Source organism: Entelurus aequoreus, linkage group LG05 (genome assembly GCF_033978785.1).
Source record: "Entelurus aequoreus isolate RoL-2023_Sb linkage group LG05, RoL_Eaeq_v1.1, whole genome shotgun sequence".
NCBI lineage: Eukaryota > Metazoa > Chordata > Actinopteri > Syngnathiformes > Syngnathidae > Entelurus > Entelurus aequoreus.
In genome coordinates this window covers 46301792-46329597 of record NC_084735.1, presented here as the reverse complement: position 1 = coordinate 46329597, position 27806 = coordinate 46301792, and the positions used below count along the sequence as shown (strand labels likewise).

At 39.2% G+C, this 27806-nt stretch overlaps 1 protein-coding gene across 7 annotated transcripts in view; it reads left to right on the top strand.

The window, feature by feature from the left end:
• Positions 1–99: 99 nt before the first annotated feature.
• Positions 100–27806, top strand: part of mtmr4 (myotubularin related protein 4) — a 100735-nt gene continuing 73028 nt past the window's right edge. For 2 of the 7 annotated variants that reach the window (XM_062048250.1, XM_062048255.1), the window contains exon 1: positions 27352–27552. In XM_062048250.1, coding sequence (XP_061904234.1) covers positions 27508–27552 — 45 coding nt within the window. In that variant the 5' untranslated portion in view covers positions 27352–27507. Of the gene's footprint in view, positions 179–1744; positions 1763–3924; positions 3944–8007; positions 8094–27351; positions 27553–27806 lie in introns of those variants that run through there. The other 5 variants (XM_062048251.1, XM_062048252.1, XM_062048253.1 and 2 more) reach the window with 5 other exon arrangements.

Here is a 27806-nt window from a genome sequence, read left to right as displayed (position 1 = left end):
AGGACCGCTTTCATTAGTATTCTATATTTTCATTGGCCGTTGGAAGCGCTCAATTATAATTGGTTCGCACTTACTACTTTTCTCTCTTGCCATTGGCCGACGCGCTTGTCATCGCACAAGAATGCGGAAGTCCTGCAGTCTACTGAGTCACCGTTGTGTCAGCTGATTCCCTTTTGAGTGAGTAACTTGATTTAACTTTAAAATTATGTAACTTTATAGTGAACCCTGCACATATGACACGTCCGTGTGTTTTCGGGCATGCTTAGCGCACGTAATACAGAAGCTGGTTTGCATTTTGCTCGTGTCGAATGATGAAAATACACAACCCTCAGCTCCTTGTGCTGTGGTTAGCCGGGGCCGGTAACTAGCTTGATGCTAACGTTTGCAAACAGCCCACTGCTGTAATTTAGTTTTGCTTTTGTCTCCCTCTTTTGTACAGTATCAGCAAGTCAGCTGTAAACTGTAGTCTACTTTCACTTTCTCTTCACACATATATGAACTTATTACCGTTTTTACACACGCACACACACACCTGTTGTTGGTCAACGGTACGAGCACCTGACTTGTGTCATGTTGAAGAGCCTCTGCTGGAATAGGATCAATTCTCGATTGACCAGTATTAAGGTATTGTAGTATGTTGGCAGAACATATGGGTTGTCATTTTGAAGTAGACTCTTGGCTATCATCAATTTGGCTACGTTGACTTCCGATTACAGACAATTAAGTTATGTTACACACTACAGTATGGTTTATTCTTGCAATAGTGGGTGTTCATTTGGCTAATTTTGGGAATTAATGATTGACTCTACAATTTGAAAACAATCTAAAACCAGTCATTTTGTATAATCCGTGACCGTGTTAGCATATTTTACTTAATATTTTGTTTTACTGTTATTTGTGACTTGTGTGCATAACTTCCATTTTTGTTGGTAACAAATATTTTTTAAAAAAAAGCTAAACCGGGGGGCCTCACTGTTAGTTTTATTTTTGCATATTATGGAGAAACTTGATTTTGGGTCTATTTATTTTGTCAGTTACAGGAGCTTTTTCCGCTGTTTGAAATACTTTTTCCGAAACATCTAATAAAAGATCATCTCTATGACAGCACGTTAGTGTTTTTAAGAATCGGACTGTCTCGCAATTTTTTTCTTCAAAACTGCAATCGATGGGGCCACCAGTTGAAGAGCCCAAATGACGAAAAAGAGAAGACCTAACTTGGAACATTGAGGAACACTACTAGCATGACTGAAGAAGTTAATCAAATGACTACTGACTGCATCTGAAGTAAATAAGCTACAGCAATACCTTACTTGGATAAATCACATTACATAAAACAATTGTAACTGCCAAAAAGGTGCTCTTTGCCTTGAGGAGTTCCTCAGTTATGTGAATCAGACGTTTGGACCCAGCGTTTTAGGTTTGCTAGCAAAGTTAAAATGTCAATGTGAGGATCCGCCCATGTGTTGAGTGGTCCAAATTCCTATACAACAGACTTAGACTTGGACAAACTTTAATGATCCACAAGGGAAATTCCTCTACAACAGGAAGACTCTAGTGACTCTTTTGTACAGTATCAGCAAGTCAGCTGATGACTGAAGTCCCTTTTCACTTTCTCTTCACACATATATGAATTTATTACCGTTTTTACGCACACGCACGCACAAACACACCTGTTGTTGGTCAACGGTACGAGCACCTGACTTGTGTCATGTTGAAGAGCCTCTGCTGGAATCGGATCAATTCTCGATTGACCAGTATTAAGGTATTGTAGTATGTTGGCAGAACATATGGGTTGTCATTTTGAAGTAGACTCTTGGCTATCATCAATTTGGCTACGTTGACTTCCGATTACAGACAATTAAGTTATGTTACGCACTACAGTATGGTTTATTCTTGCAATCATGGGTGTTCATTTGGCTAACTTTGGGAATTAATGATTGACTCTACAATTTGAAAACAATCTAAAACCAGTCATTTTGTATAATCTGTGACCGTGTTAGCACATTTTACTTAATATTTTGTTTTTACTGTTATTTGTGACCTGTGTGCACGACTTCCATTTTTGTTGGTAACAAATATTTTTAAAAAAAAACTAAATTGTTTTGGGTGCCACATTTCCAGGAAGCTAGCCCGGGGCCTCACTCTTAGTTTTATTTTTGCATATTAAGGAGACACTTGATTTTGGGTCTATTTATTTTGTCAGTTACAGGAGCTTTTTCCGCTGTTTGAAATACTTTTTCCGAAACATCTAATCAAAGATCATCTCTATGACAGCACGTTAGTGTTTTTAAGAATCTGACTATCTCGCAATTTTTTTCTTCAAAACTGCAATCGATGGGGCCACCAGTTGAAGAGCCCAAATGATTAAAAAGAGAGGCCCTAACATGGAACATTGAGGAACACTACTAGCATGACTGAAGAAGTTAATCAAATGACTACTGACTGCATCTGAAGTAAATAAGCTACAGCAATACCTTACTTGGATAAATCACAAAACATAAAAAAATTGTAACCGCCAAAAAGGTGCTCTTTGCCTTGAGAAATTCCTCAGTTATGTGAATCAGACGTTTGGACCCGGCGTTTTAGGTTTGCTAGCAAAGTTAAAATGTCAATGTGAGAATCCGCCGATGTGTTGAGTGGTCCAAATTCCTATACAACAGACTTAGACTTGGACAAACTTAGACAAACTTTAATGATCCACAAGGGAAATTCCTCTACAACAGGAAGACTCTAGTGCCTCTTTTGTACAGTATCAGCAAGTCAGCTGATGACTGACGTCCCTTTTTACTTTCTCTTCACGCATATATGAACTTATTACCGTTTTTACGCACACGCACGCGCACACACACCTGTTGTTTGTTTAACAGTACGAGCACCTGACTTGTGTCATGTTGAAGAGCCTCTGCTGGAATCGGATAAATTCTTGATGGACCAGTATTAAGGTATTGTAGTATGTTGGCAGAACATATGGGTTGTCATTTTGAAGTAGACACTTGGCTATCATCACTTTGGCTATGTTGACTTCCGATTACAGACAATTAAGTTATGTTACACACTAACAATTTAATTTGCCTTGAAGAACTCCTCAGTTATGTGAATCAGATGTTTGGACCCAGTGTTTTAGGTTTGCTTGCAAAGTTAAAATGTCAATGTGAGGATCTGCCAATGTGTACAGTGGTCCAAATTCCTCTACAACAGGAAGACTCGAGTGTTTTTTTTTTTAGGAATTTGCTACAAAAATGTTTGCTTTCCTAAGTTTTAAACTGAACTCAGGGGCTGCCAGTTGATTAGCCCTGAAATATGTAATGGAATTTTCAACTTGAACATATTCAAATATAAGTAAGGTAATATAGGCTGAGTATGTATTTTTTGTATTTAAAAGATATTCTGCAACCATATTTAAAAGTAATTCATTTTAATGTAAAAGAGTGGTGATTTGTGATGTAGCATCCAGATTATTGACCTTTTTCTTAGAAATGAATAGCTCACATGGAACGCAATCTTGTCTATGCATTAATGTCAAACTAAAATCTTAAGAGTTGATGTAGAAAACATAAAATGTTATCAAACCTTTTTGCTTTATTTTAATATTGTTGACTACCTTATTATTTATATGAATTACTTTTTATGGTTGGATAATAAAGACTGTGGTCTTAGAAAAAAAAATTGTCATGAGTGGAGGTGTGTAAAAAGAATGCTCTGTAGTATTACTTCTTTCACAATGAGTAACCTGGCACTGAAAGAGTGGGAGGGAGATGAGAGTAAACTCTAGTCACAGGGAGAGGGAGGAACCGAGGGAGGTGTGTCATGCCCTGGATTACAACCAGTGTGTTTGGGATACCACGTCGACGGCAACTTTGCAAGGCATTGAGCTACTCTGTTTAAAGTTGTCTATAGTTTCAGAAAAACAATTTCAGACCATAGACTGCATTGCATTGTCTAGGTAAGTTTATATTGATTTGAGTCTCATGTTAGCCTTTTCTTTTCATTTCATAGAGTTGTGTGCAAAAGGGGGTGTGTCTGTGGGCGGAAGTCTGGGTAAGTGAGACAACTTGCGCTGTGTGGTTTTTAAGTTGTCCTTCTGCTAACTGTGTTATGACGTGTAAGCCCATAACACAAATCGTCAACAGTGTGTGTTATGTATTTCTGCATGCATGTGTTACTCTGGTACCAGAACATTGGAACCTTTTAAGGTCAAACACAATACGTTGTTGGAAACTGTTTGACCTCCCAAGAATGCAGATGTTGTGTAGGAACTAAAATAAATAAATAAAAATAATGTATTCCAGGGAAAAATAGAGGCTATCATAAAGTTCTACCATAGACATGTAACTCAAGTGTTCACCTTCAGGAAGGGCTGAACTTAATGATTATTTTGATAGTCGATTAGTCAACGATTATCTTAACGATTAGTCGGATAATAAAGCGTACACATACTTAATGGCTCTAATTTTTCCATCGACTTCTAAATACAGCTTGAGTTATTTCAGGCATGCGCTTACTAACAACAAAGATGACTAATTCATTCAGAAATATTTATTTATACTGTAACTGTGCTGCTTATTCAGCTGATATAGAAATTAAAATGACTATTAAAATGTCGTCCATTTAAAAGAAAGGAAAGCCGAAGTGCTAAAAAACAAACAAAACTTGTTTATGTATTTAAAAAAAACGCCAGTTAAAATAACAGCAATGAAAACAAACAAAACACAAAATCTAACTTCCTCAAAAAGAAAATAAGCATGTAATGATGTTTAATAAGCTGCACACTGCTATATTGACTAGTCATGAACTCTTGGCAGTTTTAGCACTCTAATAGACTCAATGTGTAGAATAGTTTTTTTGCATCTGATTCTTACTTGTCGTACAAGTGTAAATTACTATAAGCAGTCCCCCCAAGAGTTTGCAATAGCGTTTTTAATTTTTAATTTTGGCCAATCTGCGTCATTTTGGCCAATGGGATTAGTTTTTTGAGCGCCACTCAAACCTGCACTTCAGCTGTCTAAACAAAACTTATGTTTGTTTTTTGTGTAGACGAAGCAGAAACAGCAACGTGTAACAATGTATAAACTCTGTATTGCTGTAACGACGGAATTTTTGTCACCCCACGTAACTTAGACCTACTTCCTGTTACTGTCCACAGCGTTAAGCCTTCTTGGTAATGTAAAGTATAAACATTTACTTCCTTGTTTACGTGTATTTATATATTTATTTAACTTTTACTCATCCAGGAAAAAGCAATTAGGAACAGATTTTAATTTGCAATGTTGGCAGCGTTTACATGTCAGAGATGTTGAAGTGTGATGATAATCTCCCATCGTGTGAATGCCCCATGTGCGGGAGCCGTCAATAGGCATGAGCGGAACTGAAATGCTTCAATGTCCAGGGTGAGTGGAGTGTGTAAATGTTGGAATTTGGGGAACGGGAAAACATGTTTTGCAGTTCATATATGGAAGAGCAGTGTGGGTGGATGGTTGAAATGTCGGAATCGAGTTTAAAAAATGTGAAAGATTTTGAGATATTTTCCCATCCACTTGAATGGCAATTCGAGGAAAAACAGTTTTTTTTGAAAATATTGATACCAGCACAATTGTCCTATATGATATGAATGGGTTGGTGTGGAATTTTTCGAATCGGTTGAAAAATGTTGACTTAGTAACAGAATTTAGTAGTGGTATTTCGGAATTCCTGGAATTTTGGGAAAACCGTGAATTTGTACGAAAATAAAAATGGTAATTTTGTTGTCCTGACTAAGAGGAATGTTTTGAAGTAAAAATGGTCAAAAACCGTTGAAAAATGTGGACTGTGAAAACTTTACAGCAAGAAGTGAAAATAGGGCTTTGGAGAGCCGGGAATTCATTGAATTTTTTTCAACTTGGAAAATGGTAGTTTGATTGTCCAAAGTGAGTGTAGTGTGTGGATGGTGGAACGGTTCGATACGGTTGAGAAATGTGGGAATTGGGCAAGTTTGAAAAATGACCAATTCATTTTCAATAGGAAAAATGTCCCACAAAATGAGGAATTCTGGGTAATCTGGGATATTTTTGAATTTTTTTTTTGGTGAGCATGTGGTTCCCGGTCGAGCCGAATGTTTTGATTCCTGAACAATTCCCATCGAGTGAAAACTTTGGGCTGTGGAGTGCGGCAAACTTTTGCGCGTTCGGAAGAATAATAATACATTTATGAATTTTTTGGTGTAGAAAACGATCTATTTGTGTGAATTCTTCAGCATTCACACAATCAGTATTATCAGAAAGTTCTGCTTAAATTGAGGTTGAAATACATAGCCAACCGCTTTTCTAAACAAAAAATTTAAGACCCATCAGCGCTGTACATGTGGACGTGTTGTATTGTCAAACTTCCTAATTATCGCTAAGGAGCATAAAACGACAATAACCGTCGAGGCTCACAGAATTTAAACATGCACATGACTTCTTGTTCACTGCAAAATAAACTTCAACATGGCTTCAGCATTGTAGTATTAACCTGGATTCTACACCTAATTATTATATCTTATTTAGAATGTCCGCCACCGGAAGAATAATTTACCCATGCAGCATAAACCAAATTACTGTTAGATAGGAGCAAAAAAAATTGATATGTCAGCAGACTGATAAGGCTGTATGACTGTGCATAAAATCAACATTTTTAGTAGCGTCTACAAAACAGCACTCTATGGCTCGGGGCTAGGCGGTTATATGATTGTGATCAGTGATCATGATACATTTCAGATAGAACAAACACGGCAGAAATGTCCATGACAACAGCCAATAAGTTTTGAACTAAGGTGAGTCTTGTTTGATTTCATGATACAACCTTTAAGTTAATCTTTGAACTTTCGAGGCACATTTTTTGGAATATTAGAAATTATGACACCGATAACCAAAAAACATTAAAAAAAAAATGTAATAACTGATAACGACTACAAATGTAAACTATTACCATCCCTAATCAGGACATACTGATTTATGGATATGATGTTAACTCTACATAACACTAATGTCATATTTGGTTAGGACAAATCTACAGGTACAATTTGTCAAAGCCACCATTTTTTGACTCTCTTACTTTACAGGTGTGCACAAACCACAGTCAAATCTACATTTAAAATGAATAGCTATCGAAAGGGCCAAGCGGCAGAAAATGGATGGATGGATGGATAAATAAGTTATCACGTTTCGGTCTTGAAGAGCAGGAAGCTATTGGAATCGGTTTTAAAAATATATATTGTCCATCCCTAATGTTTCCCTATTTTGTAGGACTTCAAAGGAGTTTGAATATATAAAACCACTGTATTGCCTGCAATAATACAGCACATCATTTTTTCAGACCACCAAAGTCTCTCTTTTGAGGGTCTGATAAGACAAATTCTGAGTTTTGTAACTAAAACTTCTGCTGTATTATTTTTCCTGCAGTTGTTCAGCAATCTTTTTTCAGTCTGCAAAATGTCTCTTTTACAAGGTCTGACAATTGTTGAATTGAAACAATACCCTTAGGGATATTTGACTTCAGAGAGCAAAAGCTTGTTTTCAGAATTCCAAACATCTTGTTTTACAGGTCAATCTAACAGTTCCAAATTCACATATCCAATAATTGTAATTATTTGCCAACTGCCCTGTCATTGCAGTTCAGAGCTTTTAAGTCAGACCACTAGTTTGTGTGTTGGGTGTGAAGAAGAAATGTGGGATCTACAGTAGTCACTTGGCTCCAGTCTGTTACATGCATATACCTGCATGTGTCTCTGCAGTGCTGGATGTTCACATTATTCTTACGGTAACTTCCTTCAATCTTTTGTGATTGCTTCTCTTCTATGGCAGCTAGTTAATTACTATTATAATCTATGATATATTGCCAGGTTTTTCTCTGCATGTTGTACTTCAGACAAGGGAAAGGCAGCTTTTCAATCCAGCTCCTTTGCAATTGAATACACCATTCAACCGCCCACGCAAAAATTTTCCACACCCACCCACTGTATCTCAAAGTTGTTTTTTTTCTTTCCCATGTTGGCAGGAGCTGCCAGTGACAAGGCCGAGCCGAACAGATAGGAGGAGAGGGAGGGAAGAAGAGCACCCACACCTACTGTCTTCATCATGGTAAGCCAATGAATGAGGGCGGTGCTTGTTTGCTCCAAATGCTCGGCTGCTGCTTTAAAACTGCTGAACTTCCTCGTTTTCTACACAAATAAATGGAACTCCTGCTCTCACATGGGATGTGCCACTCTATTTACAAACCAAAACATAGTGCACTATGTTGCAACATGTTCAGCATCATATTGTGCTCTCTCAGTGATTATACCTTTTTTTTTAACCTTCTTTTTATTGGGTTTTTTATTTTCCAGATACATCAAAAGAACACAAAATGCTAAATGATACTAGATATATAAAGACAAAACATAACAAACAAGTAAAAACAGATACCATTCCAAAATAATACCACCTGGAGGATGTCACTAGCTCTGGGTATTACCAAATTATTGTACATTCAGGGGCAGTGTTTCCCATAAACTGCCAAGATACCTGTGGTGGTGGGGGCGTGGCTATGGGCGTGGTCACCATGACATCATCGAGTAATTTGCATAATTTACTACAATGATATGATTTTCTCTAAAAAGGCTCAAAAATGTATACTTACTAATTAATAACAGTTTTCTTTTAAACGTCCGTCCATCCATCCATCCATCCATCCATCCATCCAACCATCCATTTTACAATATAATTACAACACTTTATGTACATATTTATATACAGATTTGAACAATAAGTTATTCAGTGAAATATATTTATTCATTGTGGTTCTTACAAAAAATATATCTTATAAAAGCTAAAATGTCTCTTAAAGCTCTGCCCTTTTAATTAGTGCATACTAAATAATTTAACTTTAGCCTACTACTACAACCATATTATTTACTAGCAACATAAAGTGAAACAGAGGCAGAGGTGTCCTGCCACAGTCAGTAACAAATAAACAGAAAACAGTAGTGGTCAAATACAAATAAGGCAACAAGAGAAGTATCCTACACTTCTCTTTTGTAAAGTAAATCTGAACAGCCTATATGGGCATCTACATCAACTATATGATTTGCCTGAGAAGCTGGACAGGACAAAAAAAAAAAAAATAAAAAAAAAAAATTTTAAATTTTTTTTTATTTGTGGCGGACGTAATTCTTTCGTGGCGGGCCGCCACAAATAAATGAATGTGTGGAAAACACTGAGGGGATTCCGTTAGTTATAATAATCTATAAATGACTGCCATATTGAGTGAAACATTTATTTTTCCTCTTAATGTAAATTGTGTCTTTTCTAACTGCAAATACTTCATCACGTCATTCATTAAAGCTTGGTAAACCGTAGGATTTTTTTTGTTTTCAGTTAATGAACATTATTCTTCTTGCTAACAGCGTCACAAAACATATCACAATAACTGGATCAGATTTGATATGTCTCTGGAAAATCTCAAACAAACTGAAATATTTTGATCCAGTAGTTGGCAATCCTTGAACAAGTCCACAACATACAGGTATGTGCCAGTGAGGCCGGTGCCTGTCCACAACATTCACAAAGGGGTTTTACAGCAGGGAGCATTTTTGACAGTTTCAACTTTGATAAATAAAGTCTGTGTAAAATCTTGAACTGTATCAGTCCATGTCTGATACATACAGATGAAGAGTGTACCCGATCCTGAGCTTTTGCCCACTGATTTCCTGAAATTTCCACTGCCAGGTCCTCCTGCCAAGTCTTTTTTAAATGTTCAATTGTGGCTGTACAGTCCATTTGTGAAATATTGCTTTTAAATCTTAGATATGGACCCTTTTTGGCGTGGATCCGGCAGGAGCACTGAATTCATGACACACTCGGGGGGCTTTTCCGGAAGGACGGAAACCTTTCTTTAACAAATCTTCGGAATTGCAAATATTTGAAAAAACACTTATGTATGCCGAATTTATCCTGCAACTGACGAAATGATGAACATTTTTTATTAGTAAACAGATCTTATATGGATTGTATTCCTTTCAGTTGTAATTGATTAAAATGTAGAGTCTGACAGTGAAAGAGTGAATTTACTAATTGGGGTGTGTACTGAAGATTCCTTCCAATTAATGCTTCCTTATCTGGGTCCAAATTTTCACTGAGTGTGAAACTGCATTTTTTTTAGATTAATTTGAAGAATAGGTAATGCTGAATATATAAGAGCTTTTAGTGAAGTGGGGTAACAACTCTGATTTTCCAACCCTGCCCAGACAGCCTTCCGCCTATGACACCAAAAAGAAAGTGAATGTATATTGCAAGACCAATAATATAATTGAAAACAAGGCAATCTCATACTTCCTGTTGTTTTTTGTCCCTGTAAAAAGTTTTTTTTTTAATTCTCTAAGTCTTTTTTCTTCCATATACATTTAGATATTAAAGAATCTAACATCTTGAAAAAGGTTTTGGTAATAAAGATGGGAATGCACTGGAAAAGGAGTAAGAACTTGGGTAGAATATTCATTTTGATTATATTGATTCGACCTGCTAAAAAATTGGAAAGTTAGCTCACCGATCTGGGTCCTGTACTGTTTATTTATATAATTTTGAAAGGTTATGTTTAAAAAGACTTGAGTATTCTTGGGTTATAATAATTCCCAAATACTTAAATGTATCTGAAATTGCAAATAGTAAGGATGTGAAAGAGCATTAACTCTTTCACATCCTACCCAAATAATAGTGGTGTTAAGAGACAACCTTGTCTTGTAGAGCGACTGAGCGGAAAGGAGCTGGACCAAATATTGTTTGTCTGTACGGACTCCTGAGGTTTAGCATATAATAATATAAGAGAAACAAATCTGGTTCCGAATCCGAACCCTGACAAAGCCGAGAAGAGGTAGTCCCACTCGACCCTGTCAAAGGCGTTCTCAGCATCCTAGGATATCAATATCTCAGGGAATTTGTTGTTGTATCCTGAGTGTATATAATATTAAGTAGCCTCTTAATATTGAAAAACAATTGTCTATCTTGTATGAATCCAGTTTGATCTTCAAGTTATTGTTGGAAGGATACCTTCCAAACATTTAGCTAAAATTTTGGCAAGAATCTTAACATCCAGTATGCGCATTGGCCTGTATGAACTTGGTTCTAGCGGATCTTTCTTTTTCTTATAAATAAAGGAGATGCTGGTGGGATAAAAAGTCGGTGGTAGACAGCCTTTGATCAATGCTTCATTAAATACTTCTAACAATGTAAGTGATAGTTGTTTTTTTAATTCTTTATGGAATTCTGTGGGTGTAGTCGTCTGGGCCTGGCGCCGTTTAGCTTTGCATGCTTTGTATTGCTTTTTCTATTTCCTCTTTTTTAATGGGATTTTGTAACTGTTTGTTCTCAGGGCTTATTTTTGGGATGTTAAATGTTTTAAAGAAGTTATCAATTAGCATTGAGTCTGCTTTAGATTCGGAGGAGTATAATTTAATATAAAAATTTCTTAAGGACATGTCAGTCAGTTTGTCCTGTTTCTGTTTGTATTTCTGCAATTAATCTTGTTGCCGCTTGTTCCCTTATTTGATGTGCTAATATTTTCCCCGCCTTTTCCCAATATTCATAATGTTTATGTCTTAATTGGGTAAGAGGTTTTGTTGTTTCTGTAGTATACAGTAAGTTGAGTTCTGTTTGAAGATATACTTTTCGTTCATGCAAGTCTGGTAAAGGGGAGTGATTTTTTTTAAAATCTAAAATTATTTCCTTTTATAAGTTCATTTTCTTTGTCTCTATGTTTGTTAATCAATCTGCTCCATGAAATTATCTGTCCTCCCAAGTATGCTGTTCGAGCCTCCCATAGTGTGGATCTTGATATTTGTGTTGTATAATTGGTTGATAAATATAGATCAATTAGTTTTTTAATTTCTTCTTCTGATTTCTTATCCGACAGCAAGCAAAACTAAAAAGAACACGCTGACCGCACACAACGTTGCCCAACTTTAACTTTCCTGTGTCTTCATAAATTCTCAAAATAAATGTATTTATGAACAAAAGTTAAATTAAAATAAAAAAATAATCCTCTGCCCCTGTTTCTTTACTTTTTAATCATAACCAACAAGTAAATATAGTATGCAAATGTAGCATTATTTACATAATTATCAATAAGATAAATAATAGCATAATAAATTCAAGTCTTCAATTCTTCCTTATTGGGATAGGATAAGGAAAGCGATAACTATTTGAAAACAAAACAAAAAGTTATTTCTGGTAATTAACCAGACCATTTTTTGGGGTTTGTTTTTTTTAAAGGGACACCTGCCCAAAACTCACATGACTGCAGAGAAATCCAACCTAAATGACGTTCATACATTCAGTCTTACAATCAACAGTTTGTTTGGTCTCCTCTCACTCTAATTTCCGTTTTTTTCCCGTTCTCTCCTCGGATGTAGTGGAGATGCTTTTGATGATTTTTTCAGCTTCTTGTGGATATTTGAAGGAATGCCTGGAGTTATCACCAGTCTGGCAGGATAATACAGGCTGTATGGGATTTCCGCTGTCCGCAGCATGGCTTTTTAACTGGTTAAAGGATGCTCGCAACCGGCCGACCTCAGGGCTCATATCTGGGAAGATGTGAATGGGGGAACCTTTATAATAAAGACGTCCCTTGTACCGGGATAATTTGAGGATTCTTTCCTTGTTGGAGTAGAAATGTAGGCGAACAATCATGACTCGTGGGCGTTTGTCTTTCCGCGGCTTCAGTGCGAGGGTGCGGTGAGCCCTGTCTATGACGATCGGTGATGCGAAATTTCCCTCTCTAAACACTTTGGCAAGAAACTCCGCTACAAATTGGCTCGGATTACCAGCCTCAGCGCCCTCTGCAACGCCAATAATACGAATATCTTGTCTGCGGCTTCTGTTCTCAAGGTTGGTGCATTTATCCTGTAGCCTCTTTACCTCCTTCGTTTACGATTTGTGCAAATTCTCCAGAGTTACAAATCTGTCAGAGTTGTTGATGAGGGATGTTTCCATTTTTTTTGCGTATTAGCAGACTGTGTGTGTCTCGTATAACGTTTGTATTTTCTGTGAGATTTCATTTCGCAGCACTTTGGTACCCGCTTTAGCTTCTTCACGAAGGGAAGACATATCTTTACCTATCTTGTGCTGCATATGTTCAATTTGTGACTTTATATCTTCCAACATACCGTCTCAATAAGTCTGTAACTTGTTCCGAAGTGTTCTCACAGAAATATGCATGTCGTCTTCTTGCTCCGCCATCTTGTCACTCCTTTCGCTGCGGGCTGAGACTTGAGTAGGCGAAGTTTGCAAAGTCTTTTGTGTGAGTTTCCAACTGCTACTCCCCCTCTTCATTGCAGAACATGCTTTTTCATCCGGTAGCAGAATATGGTCGTAAATATGTGCTATGGCTGGTCTAGATGATAAAATGATACATACTGCCTTTACTTACGGCTCACTCCATTCGGCTGGAAGTGGAAGTCCGCGACTATAACTTTTTAAACATACTGTACACATTTGGAAGGCACATTACGAGCACACAGACAGGTTCAGTAATTGAGGAGACATCACGTAAATTTCCCTGCATTTGGCCAGGTTAGTTTTTGGTGGTAAGTGATGGTTCTGGAAATAATACAATTCATAGTGGTCATTTCTGGTAATATTTGGCCCATACGTGTAGTAAGCTAAATAATTAGTTTATATAGAGACATACTGATGTAAAATGTCCCTCCTTGCCATGTGTTTTTTTTCCTAACTTCCTACTTCCAAAAGGAACATTTTAACTCAACCTCTAAACCCAGCATGATTGGTCAGTGATCCTTTTTTTTTTTTTCAGCGATACCCTATTTTGCACAACAGACTGGTTTCACAGAAAGCAATTTCATCTAGATCTGAGTGGCGCTGCCTACGTATTATTATAAAGTGAGAATATAATACAACCCGCCATAACTTAGTGCGAAAGTCCTGAATTTAACAGTCAGAAAATGTACTTATTTCCCGCTCTCGGATTGATGTTAACATTGTATGTACCGTATTTTTCGGAGTATAAGGCGCACCGGCCAAAAATGCATAATAAAGAAGGAAAAAAACACATAAGTCGCACTGGAGTATAAGTCACATTTTTTGGGGAAATTTATTTGATAAAACCCAACACCAAGAATAGACATTTGAAAGGCAATTTTAAATAAATAAAGAATAGTGAACAACAGGCTGAATAAGTGTACGTTATATGATGCATAAATAACCAACTGAGAACGTGCCTGGTATGTTAACGTAACATATTATGGTAAGAGTCATTCAAATAACTGTAATATATAGAACATGCTATACGTTTACCAAACAATCTGTCACTCCTAATCGCTAAATCCGATGAAATCTTATACGTCTAGTCTCTTACGTGAATGAGCTAAATAATATGATTTGATATTTTACGGTAATGTGTTAACAATTTCACACATAAGTCGCTTCTGAGTATAAGTCTCACCCCCGACCAAATTATGAAAAAAACTGCGACTTATAGTCCGAAAAATACGGTACAGTATGTGAACAGACAGAGGTCTCTTGAGTGTGAGTGATGTACATCTGACATGATCTTTTTAGTCCCAAGAATAAATAAATATAAATTTTAGCATATCAATTAGTGATGGCCGATATGGCCTATCTATATTGTGATATACGTTGCCGCCTCCTGTGATAAAAATATGTCAAAATAGATTATTTTGCATATAAATTCTAATGTAACCGTTTCAAAACTGTTACAAATGTATTAAACACTTATTTTTCTCTTGTTTGGGTACTTTAAATGTATTTTTTTTGGCAGTACTATAAATTTGGGTTTTTATCCAATAAGAAGTACCGTAAATTCTTGACTATAAGCCGCTACTTTTTTTCTACGTTTTGAACCCTGCGACTCATATGATGTGGCTAATTTAAGGATTTTTCTTTGCTGACGCCCATAATGCCAATAGTTTTTTTTTTTTTAACAAAACAAGCAAACACATTGAAAATGTGTGTTATTGCGTGTGCTAAATCCACACAAAGGGTTAAAAATAAAAGTTGCTGCCTGCAGACAGCAACTTTGGTTGTCGTGTCTTTGTCTCCATCCCAGGGTATAAATTGAATGTCACAGATGAACAACTTCTCGATTTATGGCTAAATACTCCTATTATTCAGATGAGAGGCATGATTTATAATCTAAAATAACTTGGACGAGCCGAGACGCGATGCAGCAGCAAGACACCTGCCAGCTGAATGCTGCAGCATAAGCTCCAGTTGTCTTTTATCAATGTTCCGCTAAAAATAGTTTGTCTGCGTAAGCCTTTATAATAACAGTATCGCTAATATTTGATTGCAATTAAGGTCACAATATGTAAATAAAGTATTTTTGGCGGCTTTTGGATGGTTATTTAGAGGGCTATTTATTAACCTTAGAATGCATAAAAAAAGAAAAACGTGTTCATGACATAGGGATTGTGAATGGTTACACAGCACGTCTTTAACATTTTCGCATATTTCCAGTATGACTGATCTATTAAGGATATTTTTTTGATGCTAACGAATAGCACCAAAGACGCTATAATGTGGTCATCCGTGTCAAATAAAGCATGTGGCTTTCCTGCACAACAACTAAGCTTTTAGTTTCTGTTATGAAAATCAAGAAATAAAATACGGTGGAATGGTCCAACAATCACAATATGTATTACTAGGACTTAACATGTCAGTTTATTTGCACAAGCAGGTCTTCGTAGTTATATTTAGGCATAGCAACCACAAAAGAACACAAATAAATGAGATCTATTGTCCTTTCTTTGCGTTTAGTTCTGCTATCAAACACTACTAATGTAGTAGAGAATGAACTCTATTGCATCACAGAAAGTTTCTCTTTTCACATTGCTTGCAAATGAATAATCTCTAATATCGAGATCAATAAAGTGCAAATTTAAATCTGTCTTGAATAAAATACTTCTGTGAACACAAATGTAGCGCTGTATGTTGTATTAAAATGGATAATAAAGTCCAACATTGAGAGGAATATCGATTTAGTGGACAAACATTCAGTTTTCCACTGTATAGGCGCCACATCTTTAGCGACGTGCAAAGCGATCGCCTTGGTGATTGTTCACCACCATCATGCTCCTTTCTTATCATGCACGTTACCTTGTGTAAACTATTCCATAGCAGTAAGCTGTTTTTTAGAGAGAGTTGGTTTGTTGTTACGGTCTTGTTCACCTTGTAAATAGTCGCATTTACCCCACTTGGCTGGATGCCTCTGATTCAGATGCTGCAATAGGTTTGTTTGTGCTGCTGCCTTTTTTCAACAAAATTACGAAATACCTGTACCGGCTCGGCATCCATTGCAGCCGGTCACCCTGGAAAGGGGGTCCCTACATCTCCGATCCCATCTCATGGTTTCTTATTTTTCTACATTGCGGTTTTAAGTTTATCCTTGCCTGGATCTGGGTGTAGATCAGGGGATGTTGTGAGTTTGTGGCTCAATGACTTTGAGGCACTCGTAAAACAAAGGGCTGTATGAATAAAATTTGATTGATTGATTGATTTTTTTTTTTTTTTTAAACAAACGTTTACTGTTAGCATTAGTCATTTTTTGCTGTGTGTGTGACTCTACGCTAAGGAAATGGCGGGGAAGGCGGAAGCTACAGAAGCTGCTGGGGGCAAAGAATGTGCCAAAACAATAGGAGGAAAAAATACATTGATTAAAAAAATAAAATAATCGTCTGCATCAAAAAACTACAATTTATCAATATATTTGTTGCCCAGGCCTTGTTGACAGTATTACCGTAATTTCCGGACTATAAGCCGCACCTGACTATAAGCCGCACCAGCTAAATTTAGGGGAAAATACAGATTGCTCCATATATAAGCCGCACCCGACTATAAGCCGCAGGGTTTTGATGTGTAATTACCGTAGTATATAGGGGTTCCTGCTACCACGGAGGGGATTGTCGGGACAGAGATGACTGTTTGGGAACGCAAAGCGTCCCATTTATTAACAATAAATCTTTCAATCATTCAATCAAACTTTCACATCTTTGACATGGCGAACAGCATTCGTGCAGAGTACAAATAATACAACGGTGCAAAGTAATACAAAGTGCTCACCTGTACGTTATCAAAATAACCAGCCTACCGGTATATGAAAAGTCAGTCTTTAATCATTGTGTCATCGTCTTCCTCCTGCGTACTAAAACCACCGAAATCCTCTTCGTCGGTGTCGGAGAAGAACAGGCCGTAAATAAGCCGCACCCTTGTATAAGCCGCAGGGACCAGAACGAGGGGAAAAAGTAGCGGCTTATAGTCCGGAAATTACGGTAAATTGTAGGTGTGGGTTGTGGCATTACCATGGTCAGAGTAATGAACCAGTGATGAGTAAATACAAATGTGTAATGCTAGTTGTTCTTAGCGACAATGACCATTTAGCTCCACCTGCATCTGCAACAGAATTCACATCCCACCAATGTCCATTTTTTGAGTGACTGATGCTGGTTTAGTGGTAAGCCATTCATAAAACAGAACATGGACCTTTTATGTCTCATGCAAGGTTTGCTTTTTTGTATGTGAAACAAGTATTTGTTGGATCATATTACAAACATGCCCTGTGTTTGTAATTTCTAGCAAATAACCATTAACATAAGAGAAAACCCTTAAAAGATGTTAGGCTTTACATGGCACATGCAAGGTTTTTCTAGCATTTGCCACATTTTTGCACAAATGCTTCACATGTGAGATAAAGATGTGCAAGGCCTCTCAAATTCAAGTTGTTATTAAATACAAATGTTGGCATTTGACTGCATGGCCGTAATCTCCTGTTTGAAAGGAATAGCATCAACATGACACAACTATGCTGGTCACAGTATTAACCAATGTTTTAAGCGTACAAATCTAATCAGATGATATTCAAATGATTTTAGAAAGACTTATTGGTACAGCTTTTCTTTTGCACAATTAGGAGGTGTGGGAGCAGGATATGTCCTAAAGTTACGGTCGACTGAGTGGGTAGAATGCAAACATGGCGCGCCACCCAACTCAGCTTTTATAGGGCACACAATCAGGTTGTGGCTTTAATTGACAGTGTAGTTGAACAGCAAATAATGCATGCGCCCAGGCATGTAAATGCGACAGCACAGACCTCAGTTTGTCAAGGGTTTAGCTGCGTGTTAACATTCTCCTTTTATACATTTAAAAAAAATCTACTTCTTTTATTTATAGTACAAGAGAGATCATCGAATCATTGTATTGTTTTTAAGAATATGTCTATTAAATACCATAGTATTACTGAGTGTGATATTTCCCTTCTCCATTGTTGCTCTCAGGTCATGTTCTTTCAGGTGGGGTTTGGATGACATTTTGTTGCATATGTAATATGACACTTTTAATCCAGCCTTGGAATTAATTGCTTTCCAGTTTTCTTACTGAAACAATATGGTAAGTATTGAGTTCATAGTGTTTTCCACTCTTGCTGCCTTTATTGTAAGATGGATCATGCAAGTACAGTAAGGAATCTGGGACAATTGTGATATTTTATTCTACCTCAGTAGATATAATGTATGGTAATGCTACCCTTTAGCAGTTAGTGGAGCAGGTTACTGTGGAAGGGAGTTTGTTTTGTTGGCCTACATGTGGTCTTACCTGACTACAAATATCAACTATATAATTACTTGCTGACACTTGTGACTTTAGCTTAGGCTAGCAAGCGGTACATATACAAAGAAATTAGTTACGACTGCCATTAGCTAGCCACGCTAACCACCAGTAATGGCGAGTCTCAAACTAGTTACCTAGTAACCCGGTAAGTCTTCCATTGGAAATGTCAGAGGAGTCTCTGGAAACTAAGAAATGTGAGAAGATGGACAAGAAAGGAAGAGAGTAAGTCATATGACCGCATGCATGGGCTACTGATTGCATCGATTGACGATGCACAGAAGGATACTGCAGGAGCGATGACAAAACAACAAACTTGGAGAGATTCCTGGGATAGAGAAGACAATATCAATATAAATGAAAGTGTCTAAAATACACAGACTGGAGTGACATTCCAGTCTGTGTTGCTAGTATTTTTAATGAAGCAGCTCTCAAAAAGGGAACACAGACAGATGAGATCAGGCTGTACATACATACAAGTAAGCCAGATGATAACTAATCAAACGCATTACATAAATAAACTAAGAAATGTGACAAATAATAAAATACAAATATTACAGAAGGTAATCAAAAAATGGCGCTTCTCAAAGAGATAGCAGAGAATAAAAAGCAACGACAAAATCTTATGGAGGGACATCAAAAGAAGTCAAACAAAATTATTCACAATAACGTCACGTTTTTGAAAAAGTACACCAACACAATCTAGGCTGACCCGAAATCACTGAAAGAGGAAAATACTGAATTGCATCATTACATAAAATATTTAAGGGAAAATAACAATGCACTGCAAAGCGATATCAGTATCTCTAGAAAGAAATCGAAGTGAAGGACCATATCATAGAGCACATTGAAGAATGGATGAGACACGACAAAGTGAACAATGTGTTTGTGACTGGGCTGCACATTTAAATCCAGGTCCGAAGCGAGAGAAATTGAGAATTCTTTTAATTTGTCACTTCCACAAAGCACCAGGTGGCCAACTTTCTGCACTCAAAGGTGTTGGAAGTGGACTTCAGCAACATCAAGACATAAATTTTGCTCTACGAAATAAATAGCAACACCACATCTGTCACTTCATCATAAAGTTCACCAACAAAAAAAACAAACATAAAATGGCATTGCTAAAGGGAACAAACAAATTGATCAACAGAATGCCGTAATGGCCAAGAAAACATCACTAAAGGAAGCAGGGAAGTCAAATGAAGGACTAAAGGAAGTCAATGACTTGACATCAGCAGAAGCAACAAAAATGGAGAAGTGGCAGTGTGTATGGAGAAAAATGTCAACTACAAACTATAGCACTGAAAAATAAAACACATTCTACAGCACCCAGTATCTCAATTATTATTATTATTATTCTGTGAAATTGGGAAAAGACTTAGAAAAGTGCACTTTATTCACTAACTGTGCTGCAAAAATGATAAGTGAGGATAAGCAATTTCTGTTAAAAGATGCCGACATGTGTGGACGCCTGCACAACAAGCTGCTCTGCTTGTCTCCTTGGAGTTTCACAAGCAGCACTAATAGCTAGTAGGTCTGTCACGATATCAAAATCGCACGGTACGATATCATCACGGTATTAAGGCCACGGTATGATATTATTTTGGTAATGTCAAAAAAAAGACTTAAATGCCGGAGTACACTACTTGTACTAACCTGTCATGTGCAGCTTTTTTTTTTTGTCATTGCGCCTATGAATTCTGCAATGTCTGCCCTAGGGTAATCCGACAAGCCAGGCCACTCCAAGCCTCGTTAGTCTAAGGATCCAGATATCATGGAGGAGTCGGTCATTTTTAGGAGCATAAGTTGGAAGATGGACAAAATGCGAGTCGACATCCCCAACAATCTTAAATCTGTTGTCAGAGGAGAGATTGCGGCTGTTATGGAACCATTCAAGAGCATTCTCTCGTCCTATAGAGGGGTCATCGCTACACTGGTGCTTGCTGCTAATGCTAATGATCTAACTGACCTCCCTACTAGCATCAACAAGCTAAAGGCCACTGTGAACCTTCTCTCCAAAAATGCGATGATCTGGAGGGCCGCTCGAGGTGGAATACAATCCAAGTGGTGGGTCTCCCTAAGAGATGAGAGGTCCCCCGTCCGACTGAGTTCACCACTCAGTTTTTGCAGGATGTGCGGAAGCTCGACGACAAGCTCAAGTTGGACCCTGCGCTCTAGGCCTAAAGATAGCGAACCTCCTCAGCCGCTCTTTGTGCGAGTGAATTTATTTCAAGTCTGGAACCAGTTTCTACAATGGGTGGGTAAGGCTTCTCTGCTATCCTATATGGCAAGAGGATTCAGAATTTTCCCGACTTTACTCCAGCCGTAGCTCGCAAACAAGCTGCCTTTGTTTTGATGAAGAAAAAAAGCTACATTCATTTCCCAAAGTGAAGTTTGGATTTTATCTTCCCGGCGACGTTGCAGATCACCTTATCCAACGGCCAGACTCACAGATTCAAGGACCCTGTACAGGCGGCAGACTTTGTGGAGAAAAATATGAAAATGTGAGTCGCACTGGACTCGGTCTGAAAGGCAAACTACCATGCTTGCTGATGGATGGTGTCAAGGCCTTAAGGACTTCAAATCCCAGGAGTGTAAGATACCTTATCTGGATACTTGTTAGATTTGTTCTTCCTCACTCGGATAGTGTTCCTACTGGATTTGCTCTGTACTTGTTTTTGTTACCATGACTACTACCGTAATTTCCGGACTATAAGCCGCTACTTTTTCCCCTCGTTCTGGTCCCTGCGGCTTATACAACGGTGCGGCTTATTTACGGCCTGTTCTTCTCCGACACCGACGAAGAGGATTTCGGTGGTTTTAGTACGCAGGAGGAAGACGATGACACAATGATTAAAGACTGACTTTTCATATACCGGTAGGCTGGTTATTTTGATAACGTACAGGGGAGCACTTTGTATTACTTTGCACCGTTGTATTATTTGTACTCTGCACGAATGCTGTTCGCCATGTCAAAGATGTGAAAGTTTGATTGAATGATTGAAAGATTTATTGTTAATAAATGGGACGCTTTGCGTTCCCAAACAGTCATCTCTGTCCCGACAATCCCCTCCGTGGTAGCAGGAACCCCTATATACTACGGTAATTACACATCAAAACCCTGCGGCTTATAGTCGGGTGCGGCTTATATATGGAGCAATCTGTATTTTCCCCTAAATTTAGCTGGTGCGGCTTATAGTCAGGTGCGGCTTATAGTCCGGAAATTATGGTATTTGGGTTTGTGAAAGTTTTGCCTTGCTTATTTATTTTGTTCTGCATCACTCAGACAGTGTTGTTGCTACAGTTACTCATCGTCCGTTCTGTCAAAATCAATAATCAATCAAAGTTTACTTATATAGCCCTTAATCACAAATGTCTCAAAGGGCTGCACAAGCCACAATGGCATCCTCTGCTCAGATCCCACATCAGGGCAAGAAAAAACTAAACCCAATGGGACCAACGAGAAACCTTGTAAGGGACTGCAGATGTGGGGATCCCGCCCTGGGTGACCGGTGCAATGAATGCTGAGTGGATACAGTTAATAATTTGAGAGTCCAGTCCATAGTGAGGTCAGCAGGGAATCCTCTTGCATGTAGACAAAATTACTACTATTCGAGTGTGTATATAAGCGCCCTGTGCAGTTTGTTTTTTAACAGCTGGTTTTTCACAGGAGGTTTTTCAAGTACCTCGGAATCTTGTTCACAAGTGAGGGAAGAGTGGATCGTGAGATCAACAGGCGGATCGGTGTGGCGTCTTCAGTAATGCGGACGCTGTATCGATCCGTTGTGGTGAAGAAGGAGCTGAGCCGGAAGGCAAAGCTCTCAATTTACCGGTCGATCTACGTTCCCACCCTCACCTATGGTCATGAGCTTTGGGTTATGACCGAAAGGACAAGATCACAGGTACAAGCGGCCGAAATGAGTTTCCTCCGCCGGTTTGCGGGGCTCTCCCTTAGAGATAGGGTGAGAAGCTCTGCCATCCGGGGGGAGCTCAAAGTAAAGCCGCTGCTCCTCCACATCGAGAGGAGCCAGATGAGGTGGTTCGGGCATCTGGTCAGGATGCCACCCAAACGCCTCCCTAGGGAGGTGTTTAGGGCACGTCCGACCGGTAGGAGGCCACGGGGAAGACCCAGGACACGTTGGGAAGACTATGTCTCCCGGCTGGCCTGGGAACGCCTCGGGATCCCCCGGGAGGAGCTGGACGAAGTGGCTGGGTAGAGGGAAGTCTGGGCTTCCCTGCTTAAGCTGCTGCCCCCGCGACCCGACCTCGGATAAGCGGAAGAAGATGGATGGATGGATGGGTTTTTCTTGTGGGAGGAGAGGATGCATGCAACATGTTAAGAGGGATTGCTTCTGCAGGTGTTTAGGGGTTGGGGTGGGGGTTGTTTGTGCTTTCCTTTTGTTTATATCAGTCAATTTTATCTTTATTTATTTTAATTTTATTTTATTTATTCTTAGATTTGCATTTTTGTGTTTTGTACATTTGATGCTGCCATTTTGCTATGACATTACCTAATCTAACAACAACTTCCGGTAGGTGTGGCATTAGATTCACAAGTTTTAACTGTAAGGGACTTAATAATCCTATAATTTGAAGTAAGGTGCTACACCATCTTTGCCTTAAGGGCGTTCATGTCAACTTTTTGTAGAAGACTCATCTTAAACCTGTTGACCACTTAAAGTTTAGACGAGGATGAGGACAGATATTTCATTCTTAATTTTTGGGTAAATCGAGGGGTGCTGCTGTTCTACTTCATAAATATTTTCCTTTTGTATTGTCAAACAACTCTTCTGACTCCAATTCGAAGCATGTTATCGTCACTGGTCAGATTTCAAACACTCGAAGCCCTCATAAGTGTTTATTCCCCTGTCTGTGATGAAGGCACTTTTTTCCAAATCTCCATTCAAAGCTGCAGAACTGGATATTGTAGCATTATCACTACAAATTGGATGTTTACCCTTCTGAATATTTGAAAAAGTTTTGGCTAAAGCGTTCCTCTGTTATTATTAGATTTGTACGGTAAATCATTTAAATCTGACATCACACAAACTCTTAACTAGGCATTTCTCTCCTCTTGAAAAAAGACAAAGTTCCCTCTTTGTGCACTTCGTATCGTCTTATTAGCCTGTTGAATGTGGATTTTACTTTATTTTCTAAACTCCTTTTCTAATCTTCCACATCTTTTCAACATATTGTACAATGTGCCTGCTTCCAACACCCAAGAGGCAGGGATATCAATGGATGCGAAAAAAGCTTTTGAAAGTGTGGAATGGAACGATCTATGTTATGTCTTGGAAAGATTCGGCTTTGGTACTACTGAAATTATTTTTTTTATTTAAACGGGATAGCAGATCCATTCTATGTGTCATACTTGATCATTTCGCGATATTGCCATATTTTTGCTGAAAGGATTTAGTAGAGAACACTGATGATAAAGTTCGCAACTTTTGGTCGCTGATAAAAAAAAGCCTTGCCTGTACCGGAAGTAGCGTGACGTCACAGGTTGAAAGGCTCCTCACATTTCCCCATTGTTTACAATGCAGCCAGAGCGATTCGGACCGAGAAAGCGACGATTACCCCATTAATTTGAGCGAGGATGAAAGATTTGTGGATGAGGAACGTCAGAGTGAAGGACTAGAGTGTAGTGCAGGACGTATCTTTTTTCGCTCTGACCGTAACTTAGGTACAAGCTGGCTCATTGGATTCCACAGTCTCTCCTTTTTCTATTGTGGATCACGGATTTGTATTTTAAACCACCTCGGATACTATATCCTCTTGAAAATGAGAGTCGAGAACGCGAAATGGACATTCACAGTGACCTTTATCTCCACGACAATACATCGGTGAAACACTTTAGCTACGAGCTAACGTGATAGCATCGTGCTTTAACTGCATATAGAAACAAAAGAAATAAACCCCTGACTTGAAGGATAGATAGAAAATCAACAATACTATTAAACCGTGGACATGTAAATACACGGTTAATGCTTTCCAGCCTGGCGAAGGTTATCAATGCTGTGCTAACGACCCCAATGAAGCTAACTTAGCAACCGGACCTCATAGAGCTACGCTAAAAACATTAGCGCTCCACCTACGCCAGCCAGCCTTCATCTGCTCATCAACACCCGTGCTCACCTGCGTTCCAGCGATCGACGGTGCGAGGAAGGACTTCACCCGATCACAGATGCGGTTGGCGGCCCGGAGACGTAGGAAGTCAAGGTGAGGTCACCGGCTAGCGCGTCTGCTCTCCAACAAAGTCCTCCGGTTGTGTTGCTGTAGTCCGCTGCTAATACACCGATCCCACCTACAACTTTCTTCTTTGCAGCCTTCATTGTTCATTAAACAAATTGCAAAAGATTCACCAACACAGATGTCCAGAATACTGTGGAATTATGAAATGAAAACAGAGCTTTTTGTATAGGATTCTACGGGGTACCAATACTTCCGTTTAACTGACTACGTCGCGCGCATACGTCGTCATACCGAGACGTTTCAGCCGGATATTTCCCGGGAAATTTAAAATTGCACTTTACAAGTTAACCCGGCCGTATTGGCATGTGTTGCAATGTTAAGATTTCATCATTGATATATAAACTATCAGACTGCGTGGTCGGTAGTAGTGGGTTTCAGTAGGCCTTTAAGCTGTATTATTAGGGGTGTAACGGTACGTGTATTTGTATCAAACCGTTTCGGTACGGGGGTTCGGTTCGGTGCGGAAGTGTACCGAACGAGTTTCCACACGGACATATTAAGTAGCGCACAGCACGTTGTGTAAACAATACTCAAAATGCCGGACATTTGAGGCATTTAAGAAACTCCGCCCGGGCAGCTCCGCAAAAGAGGACATGTCCGGTGAAACCGATCGCTGCTAGCATGCTAGCAGCGATCGGTTTCATCCTAGCAGCGACCGGGCTAGGATAGCCTGACCATACGACCTCTTTTCACCGGACGTGTCCTCTTTTGCGGGGCTGTCCGGGCGGAGTTTCTTAAATGCCTCAAATGCCCGGCATTTTGAGTTATGGTTGCGTGTATTAACAATGTACGTTCACGGTTAAAAACAAAACAAATTGTGCGCACAGCAGCATTCGTGAAGGAGGGGCAGAGACAGAGAGGGCGAGAGAGTTATGATAAATTCGCATGCGTCGCCAGGCTCTGCTTTTCATCCATAGATTTATCAGATTACATTTTTTATTATCTATAGCAGGGGTGTCAAAAGTGTGCCCTGGACGCCATTTGCGGCCCACAGCTAATGTTTTAAAGGCCCACGGCACATTCTAAAAATACTATTAAAATAAACAAAAACATAAGAAAAGTGAAATAAAAAAGCTTAAAGGTGAAATGTAATTTAGAAAAAGTTGCAATGTTGACTAATAAAAAAAGTTTTTTTTTTTTCTTTCAAACTGTTATTGCTCAAAACATAATATTGAATCAAAATCAATGTTATTATGAATTATTGACCTATCCAAGGTTCCGATTACTTCAAATCAAATATTCCACTAAGAAAAATATTTTTGGAAGATTTTGCAAATTTGGTAAATAAATAACCAAAAAATGTATATATTGTTGTTTTCTTACTGTACTGAAAATGAACCGAACAGTGACCTCTAAATCGAGGTACGTACCGAACCGAAATTTTTGTGTACCGTTACACCCCTATGTATTATTCATAGTGTATGCTCCCTATGTCCTGCGTGTTACATAATGCAGGAGTCATTCAGCTGAAGGCTAATGGCTGTCACGACTGCCAATGCGGCGGTGGGAGTGTGGTCGGGGGTAGATGACCGATTAGTGCTAGGTGTCCTCCTATGTTGTTGGGTAAGATATACTATATATACTCCACTGAAATATTATGCTTTTCAGAAGAGGAACATGCCGCTGCTGAATGGATGAGGAACTTGTCAAAAATTTCCCAGACGCCACTATTAGCTAGGGACAGCACGACCTGGTGTCTGTAGAATGCTGTGTCACTGAACATCACCGCATAGAATCACTTTCCTCAAGAGCCCCCTCCCCTTCCTATCCTCTGCAACACAACTGCCGCCTTCCCAAAAATCTCGTGCTGTCCGTGAAAAGATTTTGTGCCGATGTTCAACCGCTGTGCTTCATTTATGGGGATGGGATTTTCCTTTTTAAGCACAGCCTTCCTGTCAGTTGTGTGTGTGTAAGTGCGTGTTTGATTCACGATCAGCGTATGTCATTTGGCACATGCTTGTGTGCCAGAGCAGCTTCTGTGCGCCGGTGGGCTGTCGTACAATGAGCACTACCTTGCCTTGTTGCAGAGGTAGAAGCATATTTGAGATTTCGGTGAAGGATGAGCAAGCAAGGAGTGGGGGAGGAGTATAGAGATGAGAGAGAATGGAGGGGAAATGTGAGTGTGTGAATATGAGAGATGGATGTTGATGCTAATGCAGTAGGCGGAGCTTGGCTGGCAGTTCCCTCTGCCTTCCCATCTTTCCATCACTCTCCTCGTGTTTTCCCCCTGCATTTATTTACTACAGTACAGGGCACAGCTGCAGTCATCTTTTCGTTTTTTCCCCTCCTCCAGCTGACTAGGTGGACTGTTGTGCTTATTTGCATCTTTACGGATTATTGGACGTCTCTCAGCTGTGCAACAAGGGCTGTCCTCGCACATCCGCGTTGGGGTGGGGGGGTAAGGCGTGGTGGGTCCCCAATTTTAAGAACCCCGAACCAGCGTGTTGTCCCATAGCACTTCTCGCGAAGAGAGAGGTAGTGCTGAGGGGGAGGCATGCTGGGATTGTTTTAGCAGAAGAGGGCTGAAGCAGCGCCTGTTGAGGGGAAGAATCGTGATGCCGGCTCCTTGTGCTCTGGTTGTGCTGCTCCTCTGTAGGCTGCGTGTTGCCCAGGCACAGCCCCTCGTCTCCTCGACATGAGCGGTGTAGGAAGGGTGTCCTGCTCCATGCTCAACTGCTTTGTAAGTTCACTTCATTCACAAGCTTTTAAAATGGCGTCTTATTATTATTATTATTATTATTTTTTTAGCTTTTTTTGTGATGGTTGTGCATCAACACCCTCGACACCCAAACTTGCTAGTGGGCCTGCCTGCCTATCATAAAGGGGAGGGGGTTAGTGCTGCTGCTTGATCCTCGTAAGCGCTGCAGTTATTAAGTAATCAATGCAGGCTCTCTCTAAAAGTGTATTGTCTGTGAGATGAGATTGATGACAATT